At 43.4% G+C, this 18538-nt stretch overlaps 3 protein-coding genes across 3 annotated transcripts; all 3 read right to left on the reverse strand.

Annotated features, from left to right (window-relative positions):
• Positions 1 to 540: 540 nt before the first annotated feature.
• Positions 541 to 2116, reverse strand: LOC135652246 (peroxidase 5-like). The gene is made up of 4 exons (XM_065173066.1): positions 1874 to 2116; positions 1532 to 1726; positions 1191 to 1353; positions 541 to 1100 (listed from the first exon to the last, which is right to left on the reverse strand). The coding sequence occupies exons 1-4, from the start codon at positions 2087 to 2089 to the stop codon at positions 700 to 702; spliced, it is 975 nt and encodes a 324-aa protein (XP_065029138.1). The 5' UTR covers positions 2090 to 2116; the 3' UTR covers positions 541 to 699.
• Positions 2117 to 10228: 8112 nt separating this feature from the next.
• On the reverse strand, positions 10229 to 11849 carry LOC103970847 (peroxidase 5-like). The gene is made up of 4 exons (XM_065173072.1): positions 11562 to 11849; positions 11220 to 11414; positions 10879 to 11041; positions 10229 to 10788 (listed from the first exon to the last, which is right to left on the reverse strand). Exons 1-4 carry the CDS (start codon positions 11832 to 11834, stop codon positions 10388 to 10390), a joined length of 1032 nt encoding a protein of 343 aa, XP_065029144.1. The 5' UTR covers positions 11835 to 11849; the 3' UTR covers positions 10229 to 10387.
• A 2018-nt stretch (positions 11850 to 13867) lies between these two features.
• On the reverse strand, positions 13868 to 15569 carry LOC135652693 (peroxidase 5-like). The gene is made up of 4 exons (XM_065173839.1): positions 15131 to 15569; positions 14855 to 15043; positions 14557 to 14719; positions 13868 to 14469 (listed from the first exon to the last, which is right to left on the reverse strand). Exons 1-4 carry the CDS (start codon positions 15344 to 15346, stop codon positions 14087 to 14089), a joined length of 951 nt encoding a protein of 316 aa, XP_065029911.1. The 5' UTR covers positions 15347 to 15569; the 3' UTR covers positions 13868 to 14086.
• Positions 15570 to 18538: the final 2969 nt, after the last annotated feature.

The following is an 18538-nucleotide window of genomic DNA, read 5'->3' on the forward strand; positions in this document are numbered from 1 at the left end:
GATGTCAGTCAGCGCCTTCCCCTGCCTCGGCCGGCCATGAGGGGTCAGCCGAGGGGGTTGTTTAGGTACGGTGGGTATGGGTGCGTGTTGTGTCGTCGTTAATGCTCGTTCTGGGGCAGTGCGCCGCACAGGGTGTCTGACGTAGGGGTGTATTACGTCAAATCCGGGGTGTTATGTCATATCAGTTTTTTACCCCTATCAACAGTAATTTAGGATAAAAATATATTAAATATTTTACTTAAGTTTATTAAATTTAATGATCGATAAAAAATAAGTGTTAATCTTGAGGGATTGATTACCTTAATGAGAGGACTCTCTCAACTTATCTCTATCTATCTGCATCTTTTGTTCCGTATCTTCTTGAGTTCATCTCAATTAATATCATTTTCAATTCTTTCAATTAATTATAGTTATCTTATACAAGTACAAAGGTATACATGACTAAAATTTTTTCACATAACAGTTTAATCTAACAATGTATGTTTATTCATTATTTTGCGGAAACAATTAGATCATCATTTTCACCGAAACATAAACAAATTAAATTTCAAAAAAGCACTTCTTTGGCACATTTCAAAATACATAATAGAGGAAATCAGCACAACAGCATACGCCTTTATGATCGAACGTAGCAATATCAGAAAAAGATGAAGCAAACAAACAAAATGCATCGTATAATAGGAGACGACTTTGTGCCCACTAGTTCACCACTCTGCAGTAGCTGCGTATCTCGCCTTGGTCACCGGTGAGGACACCAATTTTGCCCATCTTCACCATGGCAGCTGCGAACTTCTGCTTGAAGAGCACAGAACTGCCTGCGAACTGCCTCACCTTTCCCGCGGTAGCAGGCGTGGACATGAGGGTCTGGTCGGAGGTGAAGAGGCCGCGGTTATCGAGGAGGTTGCTGTAGTAGCTGGTGTCGAACGTGAGAGGGCTGGGTGGATCCATGTCCACCTCGTTGTTGCTCCCCGGAGGGCATTCCATCTTCAGCTGGTAGGCATACTTGGGGTTCAAGGTTGGGTCGGTGCTCGCCTTCCGGCTGAAGTTGTACAGCCTGTTGGAGACTGTAGGACAGTGCGCTACGCCGATGGTATGTGCTCCTGCATACGACGTTGCAATCTCCTCAGGATGCATGGCTTTTGCATGCCTCGACCACAAATAGGGACTTAATATTGCTTCTGATTTATTACCTGAGAGTGTGATCATGACATCCTGGCTCAACCCTTTCGAGGCAAATGAATTAGTGAGTTGTTTTAGGTTAAACGTCGGAGGTGGGAGATCGATGGTGTCGCTTGATCTGGAGATCATTCCATCTCTTCTGCCTGCTGGGACCGGGTAGGATGTTCCTCCGTACTGCACGCATGACACCGTTTCAATTCCAAGTTACACAACTTTCACGAAATTCTGCATGAACTATAAGTTTCACGTTGAAGAACAGTAAGGTAAGCTAAAAGTCAAAGAAGGCAACGTCTTGGACTTAGGTTTGTCTTTTCCTTATCATCGTAAGAGTTTTAGAGTCGAAGAACGTTACATGTGCAACACTGTCTCTGGCGGCGAATGCAAGAATGTCTGCACATGAGACTATCCCTTCGCAGACTTTCTCTAACTTTTTCTTGGCCTTGTCGATAACTTGAAATGCTTCATCTTCAAGGGTTTGGTTGGGGATCGCATCCTTCTCCGCGGTATTTTTCTTGGTCGAATCAAGAAGAATCGAACCATCACAACCCTGATATGATCACAGAGACAAATCGCATTTACTTAATCCCCATCCAATGTGCTGAACTTAAGACTTATAAGAATTTGCATAGTTAACAATCTGATGCAGATAACCAAAGTAATAGCAGATGATCAAGGTGTCAAGCAGCTAACTAACCCTCACGAAACAGTCATGGAAGTGCATCCTGAGAAGGTCAGCTCCAATGCCAGCATCGGCCTTGAGAGCCTTTTGAAGCTCCTTCTTGACAATCACTTCAGCTTTAGGGCAGCTATAGGAGTAGAACCCAACTCTGAGATGGGCTTCTGTCCCGATTGCGCTCAAGCATAGGGCCACAACGATAGCTAGCAACATCTCTCCTCTTCTGAAAGCCATCTCCCTCACTGTCTTAATCAGCTCAGATGTGTGCTTCGCTGCAGCAAGGTCTTCCATGGCATCCCTATTTATAGCCAGGGGAAGTAAGAGAAACCAGTTGACCCCATGCAAAGCTGGGAAGGATATCTGCTGCAAAAGACTACTCCACCGCCACCACCATACGAATGGTAAACGAATCACTGACTGACAAGTGTCTGAGCATAACGTGGGGCCGTGTTTAGGAACGAGACTTATGTGTGAGGCGCTCGATTGCTGTCTTGTTCTTAGCTTCTTTTCCAAGGAAAGATCATGTGCACCTTCGACGTGCAGGCTTGTTGCGAAGGAAGAATATAATTCATATGATCTTACGTTCCAACTTTTAGACAGCCAAAAACCATACAGTTTGGCAGATTTATACAGTATCTGATCGTGTGGAGAACACATCGATATAGAAACGAACAGTTGACCTAAAAAAATGCTTATTTTACAAGTATACATGGTCAATGATCCGCTTGAAGAAGAAAGAATAAATACGAGTAGATGTCTTCACTACTAACTTCCCACGCGAATCGGAACCAAATTGCGCGTTTGACGAATTAATAGCGAGAGGCGCTGTTCTTTATTCAGATTTGTTTGGGAGGCGAGGAAGTTCTCAGCATTAGTGTGTGGGAGACAGATCGATATGGCTGTCGTGCCAACCATTACCAGAGTCGCCCGGAAGATGCGTGCAGCAACAGTGTTTAGAGGGCCTCGAATTCAACGCATGCATTATTCTAACATTGGGTCAGAGTTTCGTGGAACAGCTCATTGCCCTACGTGGAATCAGTATGACCTTAATGTTAGAGAGCCGTATGTTCCTTGAGAATGTTTGCAGAACCATTTAACAGTCAGAATGGGAACTTGTAAAAATATTATTTTAATAAGTGATAAAAGTAAAAAAGTGTGAAGAAAATGTTTTTTTTATGAATGTTTGCAGATCCACGTACATGCGTCCACAGGGATCCTGCGGGCTTATAATCGTCCTTTTATGAATGGTTTCAGAGTTCAGTCGTTGGCCATGCCCGACTGGCCCTTGTGCTTGCAGTAGGAAACAATCTTTAAGAGGCCTCATTAATGGAACATATATTGCTCTCCTTTCTTATTTCTGCAGTTGCCTCTCTCTCTCTCTCTCTCTCTCTCTCTCTCTCTCTCTCTTTGTTTTGTTTTTTCCCCCTTCTTAAATTCCGGTATCTGTTTGAATGCATCTTCTTCACTCCATTTATGCATTGTGGTTTCTCGTTTCTCGATTCATATCGCTTATATGGTAGTGCAAAGTTTGACGTGGTTATTATTATCATTGACCCTAAAATTTCAAGAGCCGTAAACGGGACTTAATCCGAAAAATTGTAGATTACCTTCCCAACCTTCAGATCTAAAGTTCGAGAATGCAAGAACAACCCATCGGCTGATACAGTAAAACAAACAGTAGAGGAGCCTCTGCTAGCTGCATCCTGATGTCTCACAGGCCTGCAGCACAAGTGGCGTATATCAATTAGAGCTGCAGACTCGAACGAGAGTAACAAAGCATGGGAAACTAGAGACAAAAAGGAAAACAGCAAGCAGCGAAAAAGGTGGCCCTGAGGAAGACGAGCGAGCTGCGTGTTGCAGAAGCTTGCCCAAGAGTTAGGTGGCGAGAGTACCGCTACAGTTTCTCCCTCCCTTCTCTGCTAGCTGCCATGGCTTTTGGGGGTGGGGACGCCGGACGGGCGGCGGAGTCGAGCACCTGCATGCCTCTCGTGGCCTGAGGCGGGCTCGCACTCCCACCAAGCGAGCTGCTGCTCTGATGCATGCACTTCGTGCCTCGTTGCTTTCACGCCGTTCTGGTGTAAGCTCCAACCCCCCTGCGCTGGCTTTACAGCCCTCCTTTGATGGTTACGTATTAAACGCGGGCTACGAGGCGGGAGCGTAGCGGCCCTGCGCCTTTTTCTTGTTGGCATCATTCATCCTTCTTGGAAGGAGCTAACCAATGATGTGCATCTGTAGTTGGGTTGTTGGGTGGGGCCCTCATACTAAGTAAGAGAATCATGGATAATATGGTAATTTCAATTTATATTTTCAGGCCTCAAGAAATATAAATCTTGTGCCTGGACGGATTTGGTGGCCCAAAAAAGCCCAAAAAGATCACAACTTGCCCGAAATTGACTGTTCCCGGCCCCATCTGCGGCTGATCTGCATCTGATCGAGCACGTGTCCACCTTACCTTGATTGGTCCCTGCTATCTCGACCAATGATTGATCGACACGATTCATCAAGAAGCATCGTGACGTGTCAATTCACGAGAGGAGGGGCCTAGAGAGTGATTGACCCTGACGTCTTCGAAATGACCTCACGAGGCATCTTCGAAGTAGATGGGCTGTTCTTAATGGAGATCCGATCCGTTTACGAACGATTAGCAGGCCTGGCGTCCGTTAAGCCCAGCAAGAAATGGTTGCTTCTGCTCTTACGCATGAGGATTACCTGTTATATATATTACATTTTTCTTATTTGATCAGAAAAGACTAATCGAGCATTTTGAGAATTCCATCTTACATGTGTTAACTATGCATCGTTCATTTTATGACCTGAGATTATGGATTCAGTGTCCTAAACAACGGATCTTAATCTTATAACCAAAAGTATATGAGTAGCATATTCCGAAGGATATGTTAGAGCTAGTCCCAGGAAATTTACCAAAGGATAATTTTGGCAACACAACAAAGACAATAAAGCGGAAAGAATAAAAGCGACAAGAACAAACAAAACACCAGAACACCAGATATACGTGGTTCGGTCAATTGACTTTGACCTATATCCACGGAAGAAAGAGGAGCAAATTACTACTATAAAAAGGGACACTTACAAATGCCTTAGGAAGATGTTCCTAGGCCATAAAACACCTTCAGCTTACTAAACAAGAAAAACCCAAACCGTAAGCAGGTTTTCTTGTGGTGCCTCTTGTGCTGCCTGTGGTACCTCTGACTTCAAAGCCCAGACCCTTATTTATAGTTCCAAGACGAGACAACAAGTCTAATTTTCCCGATGTGGGACTATGGGACTTGCCAAACTAACAAATCTCCACCTTGGCATGTCCCAACAAAACTTGCTCCACCTTCTTCACAAAAGCCCCAACGGGCAATCACCAACAATGAATACTAACCAAGTCCAAGCACTGCTTGAACTTGTAAACCGGAAGAGGCTTCGTAAACATATCAGCTGGATTGTCCTTCGTATGAATTTTCTGAACAAAGACTTTTCCTTCAGCAATGATATCCCGAATAAAATGAAACTTCACATCGATGTGTTTTGTCCTCTCATGATACATCTGGTCTTTAGTCAAATGAATAGAACTTTGACTATCATAGTAAATTGTAGTAACACTTTGATGCAAACATAATTCGCTGAACAATCCTCTTAACCATAAAACTTCTTTGATCGCCTCTGTCACTGCCATATATTCTGCCTCTGTAGTAGATAAAGCTACGACGGGTTGTAAGGAAGCTTTCCAACTAACTGCACAACCGCCAACGCAAAATACATAGCCTGTCAAAGATCTTCGTTTATCAAGATCCGCAGCATAATCAGAGTCGACGAAATCAACCAAAGTGTCATGATTTTTTCCAAACTCCAAACAAGCATCTGAAGTCCCTTGCAAGTATTTGAGAATCCACTTCACAGCCTGCCAATGTGTTTTACCCGGGCGAGACATATATCTACTAACCACACTGACTGCTTGTGAAATATCTGGACGAGTACAAACCATTGCATACATAATACTGCCGATGGCACTAGAATATGGAACTTTCACCATATATTCTTCCTCTTCAACTGAGTGTGGTGACTGAGCAGCAGATAGTCGAAAATGGCTAGCAAGAGGAGTACTAACTGGCTTAGCATTTTTCATGCCAAACCTCTCCAAGACTTTCTTAAGGTAATTTTTTTGAGTCAGAAATAATTTTCCAACTCCTCGATCTCTTTTGATCTCCATGCCAAGAATTTTCTTAGCTGCTCCCAAATCTTTCATTTCAAATTCACTACTCAGCTACATTTTCAAAGTGTGAATTTCTGACAAATTCTTAACTGCAATAAGCATGTCATCAACATAAAGCAATAAATACACAAAAGAGCCATCAGTTAACTTCCGGAAGTAAACACAACTATTATACATGCTCCTCGTGTAACCATGACCCAACATAAAAGAATCAAACCTCTTATACCACTGTCTTGGAGACTGCTTCAATCCATATAAGGATTTCTTTAACAAGCAAACATGGTCTTCCTTACCATCAACTTCAAATCCATGAGGTTGTTCCATATAAATTTGTTCTTCAAGTTCACCATGTAAGAAAGCTGTCTTGACATCAAGTTGCTCCAATTCCAAATCATACATGGCAACTAAAGCAAGCAAAACACGAATAGAGCTATGTTTAACAACAGGTGAAAATACGTCATTAAAATCAACACCATGTACCTGACTATAGCCCTTTGCAACCAACCGTGCTTTGTACCTTGCATCTTCAACCCCTGGAATACCTTCCTTCCTTTTAAAGACCCATTTGCATCCAACAATTTTCTTACCCGAAGGCGACTTCACAAGATCCCAAGTTCTATTCCGATGGAGAGACTCAATTTCTTCATTCATCGCAATCTACCACTTAGCGGAATTATCACAAGAAACTGCATCTGAGTAGGAAGTAGGCTCACCAACTTCACTTGTCTCTTCTGCAACAGACAAAGCATATGTAACCAAATTTGCATATCTTTGTGGTGGTCGAATATCTCTCCGTGGTCTATCCTTGGCTATGGAATATTGCTCTTCCTCTGGAGCAACTGCATCAGTAGACTCGGGACCATCTACTGGCATTCTTTGAGTAGAAGAGTTCGACTTAAAAGAATCTGAACTACCAATCTCAAGCTCTACCTGCTTCTGCGCACTATCATTTGTACAACTAGTAGATTCCTCTTTAGAAGATAGCATAGATAATTCATCAAAAGTAACATCTCTACTGATTATAAATTTTGGGGATTTGGGATCAGGACACCATAATCTGTATCCTTTCACCCCAGAAGCATACCCAAGGAAAATGCACTTTTTAGCCCGAGGCTCTAATTTTCCTTCATTTACATACATGTATGATGGGCACCCAAAAATTTTAAAATCAGAATAATCAGCAGGAGTACCCGACCAAACTTCCTCTGGAGTTTTAAAGTTAAGTGCTGCAGAAGGAGCGCGGTTGACAACGTAACAGGCCATATTAATCGCCTCTGCCCAAAAGTCCTTTGTCAACCCTGCATTTGAGATCATACACCTCGCTCTCTCCAAGAGTGTTCTGTTCATACATTCGGCCACACCATTTTGCTGAGGCGTCATCCTAACAGTGCGATGCCGAACGATTCCTTCATTTTTGCAGAATTCTTCAAAGTCACCTTCACAAAATTCCATGCCATTATCTGTTCGAAGCCGCTTAATCTGTTTACATGTTTGTTTCTCAATCAAAGCCTTTCATTGTTTAAAGGTTAGAAAAACATCATTTTTATGCTTCAGAAAATAAACCCAAACTTTCCTGGAATAATCATCAATGAAAGTCAACATATACCTGGCACCACCCTTAGACTGAACTTGAGCTGGACCCCAAAGGTCTGAATGAATATAGTCAAGAGTACCTTTCATTTTGTGAACTGCCGGAGAATTGAAGCCGACTCTTTTCTGCTTTCCAAAAATGCAGTGTTCATAAAAGTCCAGTGGCCCAGTACTCTGTCTGCAAAGTAGACCTCTTTTGCTCAATATGCTCAAACATTTTTCGCTCATATGACCCAAACGCATATGCCATAATTTGGTGATGTCAGAATCAGACAATGATGATGACGAAACTGCAACCGAACCTGTGACAGTAGTTCCCTGCATAATATACAAGCTACCAGACCTACAAGCTTTCATAACAACAAGAGCACTTCTAGAAACTTTCATAACTCCACCTTCAGCTGTGTATTTACACCCAAGGGCCTCTAGGGTACCTAAAGAGATGAGATTCTTTGTCAAATCAGGAACATGTCTAACATTAGTGAGCGTCCTCACAATACCATCATGCATTTTAATTCGGATTGTGCCTCTACCAACAACATCACATGCGACATTATTGCCCATCAAAACAATTCCACCATTACAAGATTCATATGTGGAAAACAAATCCCTATTGGGACACATGTGATAAGAACAACCTGAATCTAAAATCCATTCATTTTTAGACCTCGTCCTGTCATCAATAGCAGAAAAAATATTTTCAATATTCTCATCAGTTGCTACACTAACTTCAGCGGATTCAGTAGTTTTTTCAACAAATTTTTCCTTTTGCTTTAATTTATTTTTCAATTTAAATCAATCAGATTTAATGTGCCCCATTTTATGACAATATCTGCATTCCAAATTTCTATGTCTGGATTTAGATCTAGATTTAGATCTACTACTGTCAAATTCTCTTTTATCCATTCTCCCCCTAACAACCAGACCCTCGGCCTGATTCTCTCTACTTTCCCCAGTGATATTCTTGTCTATCTGCTCCTTAGATTTCAATGCAGATTTAATTTCTTGATACAAAACTGTTTCTTTTCCATAAATCAAAGTATCACGGAAATGCTTAAAAGATTGGGGAAGAGAACACAAGAGTAACAAAGCCTTATCCTCATCATCAATTTTTGCATCTATATTCTCCAAATCCATAACCAAAGAATCAAACTTATCAAGATGCGAGAGTATAGATGTACCTTCAATCATCCGAAGCATATATAGACTCTGCTTCAAGTAGAGACGATTCTCCACTGTCCTCTTCATGTACAAGGCTTTAAGCTTGTCCCACATGCTCTTAGCCGTAGTCTATGTAGCTACCTCCCGTAAAACCTCGTCAGAGAGATTTAGAATGATGCTTGATTGGGCCTTCTTATCCATACCCGCAAGCTCTTCTTTTGACATATCATCTGGAATGCTCTCGGCTCCTTGTAGTACCAAATCAACTTCGTCTTGAACCAGAATGGCCTCCATCTTGAGTTGCCACATGCCGAAGTCGACATTTCTGTCGAATTTCTCGACAACAATCTTTGTTATTGTCATCGTTGCCAAAAGATCCCAGAACCAGGCTCTGATACCAGTTTGTTAGGGCTAGCCCCAGGAAATTTACCAAAGGATAATTTTGGCAACACAACAAAGACAATAAAGCGGAAAGAATAAAAGCGATAAGAACAAACAAAACACTAGAACACCAGATATACGTGGTTCGGTCAATTGACTTTGACCTACATCCACGGAAGAAAGAGGAGCAAATTACTACTATAAAAGAGGGACACTTACAAATGCCTTAGGAAGATGTTCCTATGCCATAAAACACCTTCAGCTTACTAAACAAGAAAAACCCAAACCGTAAGCAGGTTTTCTTGTGTTGCCTCTTGTGCTGCCTGTGGTACTTCTGACTTCAAACCCCAGGCCCTTATTTATAGTTCCAAGACGAGACAACAAGTCTAATTTTTTCGATGTGGGACTATGGGACTTGCCAAACTAATAGGATAGACATACTTGATTGGGCATGAATCGAGGTCTTGGAGTGACATTTAATTTCCTCGAAATATTAGCTTAAAACCATCGTATTGTTGAAATTTCAACACTTGCATAGAGAAGACTCCAAGTGGCAATCCTTCGATCGGTGTGACTATGGGGAGAGAGAGAGAATCTTAGATTTATGGATCTCTAATTGAATAATCGTATCCAAGCAAGCTCTGTGAATATTTGAGTAACTAATAAAAGAAAAATCAATCGATACAGTAATTTAGGATAAAATATATTAACTATTTTACTTAAGTTTATTAAATTTAACGATCAATAAAAAAAAAGTGTTAATCTTGAGGGATTGATTACCTTAACGAGAGGACTCTCTCAACTTATCTCTATCTATCTGCATCTTTTGTTCAGTATCTTTTTTTATTTCATCTCAATTAATATCATTTTCAATTCTATCAATTAATTATAGTTATCTTATACAAGTACAAAGGTATACATGACTAAAATTTTTTCACATAACAGTTTAATCTAACAATATATGTTTATTCATTATTTTGCGGAAACAATTAGATCATCATTTTCACCGAAACATAAACAAATTAAATTTCAAAAAAGCACTTCTTTGGCACATTTCAAAATACATAATAGAGGAAATCAGCACAACAGCATGCGCCTTTATGATCGAACGTAGCAATATCAGAAAAAGATGAAGCAAACAAACAAAATGCATCGTATAATAGGAGACGACTTTGTGCCCACTAGTTCACCACTCTGCAGTAGCTGCGTATCTCGCCTTGTTCACCGGTGAGGACACCAATTTTGCCCATCTTCACCATGGCAGCTGCGAACTTCTGCTTGAAGAGCACAGAACTGCCTGCTAACTGCCTCACCTTTCCCGCGGTAGCAGGCGTGGACATGAGGGTTTGGTCGGAGGTGAAGAGGCCGCGGTTATCGAGGAGGTTGCTGTAGTAGCTGGTGTCGAACGTGAGAGGGCTGGGTGGATCCATGTCCACCTCGTTGTTGCTCCCCGGAGGGCATTCCCTCTTCAGCTGGTAGGCATACTTGGGGTTCAAGGTTGGGTCGGTGCTCGCCTTCCGGCTGAAGTTGTACAGCCTGTTGGAGACTGTAGGACAGTGCGCTACGCCGATGGTATGTGCTCCTGCATACGACGTTGCAATCTCCTCAGGATGCATGGCTTTTGCATGCCTCGACCACAAATAGGGACTTAATATTGCTTCTGATTTATTACCTGAGAGTGTGATCATGTCATCCTGGCTCATCCCTTTCGAGGCAAATGACCGAGTGACTTGTTCGAGGTTAAACGTCGGAGGAGGGAGATCGATGGTGTCGCTTGATCTGGAGATCTTTCCATCTCTTCTGCCTGCTGGGACCGCGTAGAAAGTTCCTCCATACTGCATGCATAACACCGTTTCAATTCCAAGTTACACAACTTTCACGAAATTCTGCATGAACTATAAGTTTCACGTTGAAGAACAGTAAGGTAAGCTAAAAGTCAAAGAAAGCAACGTCTTGGACTTAGGTTTGTCTTTTCCTTATCATCGTAAGAGTTTTAGAGTCGAAGAACGTTACATGTGCAACACTGTCTCTGGCGGCGAATGCAAGAATGTCTGCACATGAGACTGTCCCTTTGCAGACTTTCTCTAACTTTTTCTTGGCCTTGTCGATAACTTGAAATGCTTCATCTTCAAGGGTTCTGTTGGGGATCGCATCCTTCTCCGCGGTATTTTTCTTGGTCGAATCAAGAAGAATCGAACCATCACAACCCTGATATGATCACAGAGACAAATCGCATTTACTTAATCCCCATCCAATGTACTGAACTTAAGACTTGTAAGAATTTGCATCGTTAACAATCTGATGCAGATAACCAAAGTAATAGCAGATGATCAAGGTGTCAAGCAGCTAACTAACCCTCACGAAACAGTCATGGAAGTGCATCCTAAGAAGGTCAGCTCCAATGCCAGCATCGGCCTTGAGAGCCTTTTGAAGCTCCTTCTTGACAATCACTTCAGCTTTAGGGCAGCTATAGGAGTAGAACCCAACTCTGAGATGGGCTTCTGTCCCGATTGCGCTCAAGCATAGGCCCACAACGATAGCTAGCAACATCTCTCCTCTTCTGAAAGCCATCTCCCTCACTGTCTTAATAAGCTCAGATGTGCGCTTCGCTGCAGCATGGTCTTCCATTGCATCCCTATTTATAGCCAGGGGAAGCAAGAGAAACCAGTTGATCCCCATGCAAAGCTGGGAAGGATATCTGCTGCAAAAGACTACTCCACCGCCGCCACCATACGAATGGTAAACGAATCACTGACTGACAAGTGTCTGAGCATAACGTGGGGCCGTGTTTAGGAACGAGACTTATGTGTGAGGCGCTCGATTGCTGTCTTGTTCTTAGCTTCGTTTCCAAGGAAAGATCATGTGCACCTTCGACGTGCAGGCTTGTTGCGAAGGAAGAATATAATTCATATGATCTTACGTTCCAACTTTTAGACAGCCAAAAATCATACAGTTTGGCAAATTTATACAGTATCTGATCGTGTGGAGAACACATCGATATAGAAACGAACAGTTGACCTAAAAAAATGCTTATTTTACAAGTATACATTGTCAATGATCCGCTTGAAGAAGAAAGAATAAATACGAGTAGATGTCTTCACTGCTAACTTCCCATGCGAATTGGCACCGAATTGCGCGTTTGACGAATTAATAGCGAGAGGCGCTGTTCTTTATTCAGATTTGTTTGGGAGGCGAGGAAGTTCTCAGCATTAGTGTGTGGGAGACAGATCGATTTGGCTGTCGTGCCAACCATTACCAGAGTCGCCCGGAAGATGCGTGCAAGCAACAGTGTTTAGAGGGCCTCGAATTCAACTCATGCATTATTCTAACATTGGGTCAGAGTTTCGTGGAACAGCTCATTGCCCTGCGTGGAATCAGTATGACCTTAATGTTAGAGAGCCGTATGTTCCTTGAGAATGTTTGCAGAACCATTTAACAGTCAGAATGGGAACTTGTAAAAATATTATTTTAATAAGTGATAAAAGTAAAAAAGTGTGAAGAAAATGTTTTTTTTCATGAAAGAATTCATAAATAAACAAACCTCAACTTTTACCATCTCTTCCGTATTAGAGAAGACAGTTGAATATATTAATTAGAGCATTAATACTAAAATAGTAAATACGCTAAAAATAGTTTAAATTAAAATAGAGAGTTTAGGAAAAGAATTCTAACGTGCGCAAGAGTTAACCTCTTCGGGCCAATAGAAAAGTGTCGCGTGGCACTCAGCAGACGTGCTTGCGGCAGAACGGAAACCGAGTCGAACTGTGTGGGCTTGATGAGGGAGAGAGAAGAGGAACCTCCTCCCATGGACGTGAGACTAAAGTTTCCACTCACACACATGCATGGGAAAGGGAAAAAAGCTGAGGTTTTCCCCATGTTCTAGCAGAAAATAGCCAAATTTGTTCGACTCGATTTAGTTGAATAGCACAAAAATGGGACAAAACATGGTGACCACCGAGATCAATAACATTAGAAAGTAAAAGGCAAGTGAAAGCAAAGCTGACATCAAAGTAAGATAAGGATACGGAAAGAATATGTTCTTGATTGGACGTCATGTGTCATCAACAAGCCATTTGATGATGAGACGAAGAATAAAGGCGTCGGAGCGGGTTTGGAGTAACTTTAACTTTACACAGTGCAACTTTAAGTCAACTTGTTTGCACGCCTGAATTCTGAGCCCCTACCCGAGCTAATTGGTGAGTGTTATGTAGCACCCATCAAGCAAATGCACTTGAACCACCGGGAGACACTGAGAGAACCCATGCTAGATTTGGTAGAGGAATAGTTCAAACTTCTCTTTTGCTTGAAGCCCAAGCAAATCGTGCACATCCACGAGTCGAAGATTGGGCGTCCATCGAGCGAAGCCAGCCATGCCAAATTGAGTCAGATCAGAAAAGCCAAAACATAAAGTGATGAAATCCAAAAGGTCAGTCAGATTGGGGCATCATTCAGTAACCTTTCAAATCCAGGAAAAGTCAAAGTTGCAGTTAGCGAGCATTTGGATTCGACACGAAATCTTCTCACATGAAGAGGGGCCGACCAGCTTCAACAACCCCCCATCGGCGCCTCGTACATCAATGATTGAGTTGTGTTGTCACCAACTACAGCAGAGTATCCAATGCCCCTCTCCTGTTTGAAGTCATAAGCAATCCGAGAGCTCGTAGACAAGTACCCACAATTTTATAACATTCAACAAATCAAATGATCTCCAAGACGTGTATTAGACACACCCTTATTCAACAATGCCACACAGATTTGAACAACCTAAGAAAGATCACCTGAAACGGTACAGGAAATCTCCAACAAATCAAAGTATACAATGGCCACAAGGAATTCCGATGTAGATTCCATGTGGAGGCAAGTCGAGCTAAGTGCACTCCTCAGTTGACCACTTTGCAATCGGCGCGTATCTCTCCCTCGCTCCCCGTGAGGACTTCGATCGCCCCCATCTTCACTATCGCATCTGCGAACTTCTTCTGGAAGCGCTTGTAGCTCTCGGCGAGCCGCTTCACCTGCGTCGCCGTGCCCTGAGTCGAGACCAGGGTCTGGTCGGAGGTGAACAGCGCTTGGTTCTTCAGGATTAAGCGGTAGTAAAGGTTGTCGAACTTGCGAGGGGTTTTGGGATCCATCGACACCGTGTTGTTGCTCCCTGGCGGGCACTGCGTCTTCAGGTAGGCTGCGTAGTTCTGGTCCAGCGTCGCGTCTCCGTTGTACAGCCTGTTGGAGAAGGCGTCGCAGTGCGCAATCCCGACAGTGTGCGCTCCTGCGCGCAACAATGACGTGCGTGCGACCGCCACTATTAGTTGGTCTCGTGCATGATCGTAAGGTGCTTATAATGGCTTCTACATACCTGAGAGAGTGATCATGTCATTTTGGCTCAATCCTTTCGAGATAAATAACTTGGTAAGCTCGGAGAGGCCTAATTTTGGGGAAGGGAGAATGCTGGTGTCGGCTGCAATGGACACCCTTCCATCTCTTCTTCCTGAAGGGACTTTGTAGGGAACTCCTCCGTACTGTTCAAACCCAGTTAGAAACTTGTCTTAAGATGCATGTTGGTGAGCAAGTCCAGCGAACGGATCTTAAGATAATTTTGTTCTCCATCTCATAACGCCTTATTGGGAGATGGCAATGGGAGCTAGAAAGCTTACATGGACGATACTGTCTCTGGAGGCGAATGCAAGAATGTCTGCGCACGAGACAACTCCTTTGCAGGCAGCTTCCAACTTTTCCTTGATGGTGTCGATGACATCAAATCCTTCAAGGTCCGTGTTGACTCGTGCATCCTTCTCCGCAGTGTTGCCCTTCGTCGAATTAAGAAGAATCGAACCATCACAGCCCTGACGTGGTCATACAACATCAACTTGGGTTACTCGGTCAGCATTTCACGTTATCAGCACAGTTTATGCACAGTACGAACGACTAACCCTCACGAAGCAGTCATGGAAGTGCATCCTGAGGAGGTCGGCGCCGACGCCAGGGTCGTCCTGGAGAGCCTTCTCAACCTCCTCCTTCACAAGGAGCTCAGCTGCAGGGCAGCTGTAGGAGTAGAACCCGACTTCGAGCTGTGGTTCCGCCCCGGTGGCGCACAGGCACAAGGCCACGACGAAGGCCAGCAGCACAATTCCTCCTCCCAAAGCCATGTCTCTCCACTGACCTGTGTCTTGGAGTAATGAGGCCTTCGATTGCGTTCCCCATTTATACCAAAGGAGGCAAGGGGATAAACCCGACGACTGCTGCTTATTCTATTAATCCATCTGCGTTAGCAGCCTCTACTCCTTGCAAGGCTAGAAAAGAAGAGATGCCCGACGTCTCACCAGCCAAAGGATCTTGTCCCAATACTATATCACGTGTAATTGAAATGTGGCAGAATCATTGCATTCTGCGTGCATAAAATAAAATGCAAAAGAAAGACTCAGATTGTATTTTTTATTAGGCAGAGAGAAGAATCGTTGTCTAATCTCACAACAAAGAGAGAAGAAATCACTCCCTGACAAATCGACATAGTATGTATCATCGTCGGTGAAGCTGGACCTGGAATTCTATTCACCTTACCCACCAAAACATGTGTACGAGGTAAGATCGTGGGGTGATGGAGCAACCACCAGTAGATCCGACGGTTGTTAGGAACCCTTTGGGCCAAGTAGATCCTACGCCACGTACGTATGTCCAGCCAATATCGTGACGAAATAAATTGCCTGGAAATGAACTCAATCATAGAGGGTTGGTACGCTGGAAATACGTGCATGATCTCCTCGAGATTAATTATTGTGGCGTCGTCCTCAATGACGCAGACACTTCAACTATGTTCACTGCACCAGACAAGCTCGTGATGCTAAATATACACTGAAATGTATGCTATCTTATACACAAGAAGCCCGGCATTGATAACGATTGCGTACAACACAGTTCATGTGCATGAAAACGATACTGTTCTCAAAGAAATCAACAGCAAATCAATCCTACATTGGCAGAATAGACCAGAAGACATCAACACCTCAACACTGAAGACTATATCGAAAGATATCGCCACCTTCATACAGGCAAGCCAGTTCGTAGTGCTTCAAAGTCCCTATACCTCATGACGTAACCTTTAGCATGACAACTCCATTTGGGATATGTTTAGGTTCAGGAAGGACACAATTTAGACAGATGATAAAAAATTTAAAGTTATAGACAAAATATGAAAAGCAAAAAATGTTATACACATGACAAAAATAAATATAAATAAATCGTATGCTGAAAGAAAAGGAAAGCGATACAAGTCGTAGACTTGTGTTACGTAATGGAAATTAAAAATTTTGATCACATTGAATCCCTAATTTCAATACCTTCACATCCACCCAAGATATGCCGTCCATGTCATGCTACTGATTGATGATATGTCTCACCGAGTAGGTTTGCACAAAATAGACAGCATGAGACTATGGCATGCTTGTTTGCATCCCACCTGCTCCGGTTGGTGAATGTTCCCAATCACCTCACCTTTCGTTGCGCAGCATTTGGCTCTTCCGAAAAGGCTATGTATAATTAAAGAACACGTCGCTCTAAATCCAGTTAGCGTCATGGTTGACCAACATGGCATTGCTTACTCCCTCTTTTATGTTGTCCATGTGTACGTATACATGTATACAACTTCCATCGATCATAATATCTGCCATTACTACTATCAAAAGTAGTGAGTGTCATAAGTATCATCGTAAGTCGACATGATTAGTCCACTATCGAAGATATAGGCTCATTTAGGTGTCTCTTTCTGGCTAACGTGAGAGACTTGGTAAGGTGAGACCGTATATGCTACTCGGTCGGAAGACGTTATGTTGGTGATACTTAAGTCAGCGAAGGGAAGAAGACAGTAGTATAAGTTGTATGACTAAGTTGGTATGGAGAGAGAGACATAGAGAGAGAGAGAGAGAGCCCTCCCCTCCAACGTGAGTTGATGGGAGCCCTCCCCTCCTTCAACGTGAGTTGATGGTTCCCTTTTATACCTGATTTCTGGGCCTTCTTACTTAGATGGTCTAGGATAAGATTAGGTGAACTACCTAATCATTCTTCAATCTTGATAAGATATGATGATTATTGCAAGTGAGACACATCAGGATGCATTGTAATGCCATTTTGGGGCTGGTGACTTGGAGTCATGCTTAGGTGTCGGCCTCGATAGCAGATGAGTTGTCATAGGGCAAAATCATCCCTATCATTTGCCCCCCCTCGGAAGGGCATCCTTCGAGGCCTTTCTTTGGAGGGCACACTTGCGTGCTCTCCTGTTGGGTGTGTGCTTTGATAAAAGTTTGTTGGCTGGGATGTTAGGAATATGCCAGTTTGGCTGAGATATGGTCCTGGGGTTTTCATGCTGAGTGCATGGCTAGGGAGCATGTAAGCTCAGCCTAGGTGCATCCCTTGGATCTTCTCACTGAGGTGCATGGCTAGAGAGCGCATAGGCTCGACATAGGTATAGTCCTTGGGGCTTCACGCCTAGGTGCATGGCTCAGGAGTGAGTCTTTTTTAACTCTTACTCATCTGAGGTGCTACTTTGGGGTCTTCATGTTGAGTGCATAGTTATAGATCATGTAAGCTTAGCCTAGGTGCAGGCCTTGGGGCTTCTCACCAAGGTGTATGACTAGGAAGCACGTCAGCTCAGCCTAGGTGCATGGCTTGGGAGAGAGTCCTTTTTAACTCTTACTCATTCGAGATGCCACCCTTGGGTCTTCAAACTGAGTGCATGACTAGGAAGTGCGTAAGCTCGGCCTAGGTGTAGCCCTCAAGGCTTCTCATCGAGGTGCACGATTAGGGAGTGCATAGGCTTGACCTAAGTGCAGCTCTTGGGTAGCTGAGCTTAGCCTCATCGAGGCAAAGGACTAGGCTCGTCCAAGGTCAGACTCAGTCACATTGAAGCGAAGGTCCAGACCTATCTAGAGGTTTTGCTCAATTGCATTAAGATGGGAGACTAGATTCGTCTAGGGTCAAGCTCAACTGCGTTGAAGCAGGGGTCCGAACACATTCAGAGGTTCGACTCAATTGCATTAAGGCAATAGATAGGATCTAATCGGGGCTAGACTCAGCCATGTTGAAGTGGGGATTTGGACCCATCTGGAGGTTCGACTCAACTGCATTAAGGCAAGAGATAGGATCTTTTCGAGGTCGGATTCAACCGCATTGAACCGAGGGTTTAGACCCATCTAAAGGTTTGACTCAATCGCATCAAGGTGGGAGAGAAGATCCGTCCTCAGTCAGACTCAACCATGTTGAAGCCGGGATCTTGACCCATCCGGAGGTTCGGCTCAACCGCATTAAGGCAAGAGACTAGATCCGCTTGGTGTTGGATTCATTCGTGT

Source organism: Musa acuminata, chromosome BXJ3-11 (genome assembly GCF_036884655.1).
Source record: "Musa acuminata AAA Group cultivar baxijiao chromosome BXJ3-11, Cavendish_Baxijiao_AAA, whole genome shotgun sequence".
NCBI classification, from domain to species: Eukaryota; Viridiplantae; Streptophyta; class Magnoliopsida; order Zingiberales; family Musaceae; genus Musa; species Musa acuminata.

Coding starts and splice junctions, on each gene's coding strand:
- LOC103970847 (XM_065173072.1), bottom strand. CDS start 11,834: ATGGAAGACCATGCTGCAGCGAAGCGCACATCTGAGCTTATTAAGACA. Junction 11,042..11,219: donor CCAGAGACAGTGTTGCACAT/GTAACGTTCTTC, acceptor TTATGCATGCAG/TATGGAGGAACTTTCTACGC. Junction 10,789..10,878: donor TGACATGATCACACTCTCAG/GTAATAAATCAG, acceptor CGTCGTATGCAG/GAGCACATACCATCGGCGTA.
- LOC135652693 (XM_065173839.1), bottom strand. CDS start 15,346: ATGGCTTTGGGAGGAGGAATTGTGCTGCTGGCCTTCGTCGTGGCCTTG. Junction 15,044..15,130: donor TCCATGACTGCTTCGTGAGG/GTTAGTCGTTCG, acceptor TGACCACGTCAG/GGCTGTGATGGTTCGATTCT. Junction 14,470..14,556: donor TGACATGATCACTCTCTCAG/GTATGTAGAAGC, acceptor TGTTGCGCGCAG/GAGCGCACACTGTCGGGATT.
- LOC135652246 (XM_065173066.1), bottom strand. CDS start 2,089: ATGGCTTTCAGAAGAGGAGAGATGTTGCTAGCTATCGTTGTGGCCCTA. Junction 1,727..1,873: donor TCCATGACTGTTTCGTGAGG/GTTAGTTAGCTG, acceptor TGATCATATCAG/GGTTGTGATGGTTCGATTCT. Junction 1,101..1,190: donor TGTCATGATCACACTCTCAG/GTAATAAATCAG, acceptor CGTCGTATGCAG/GAGCACATACCATCGGCGTA.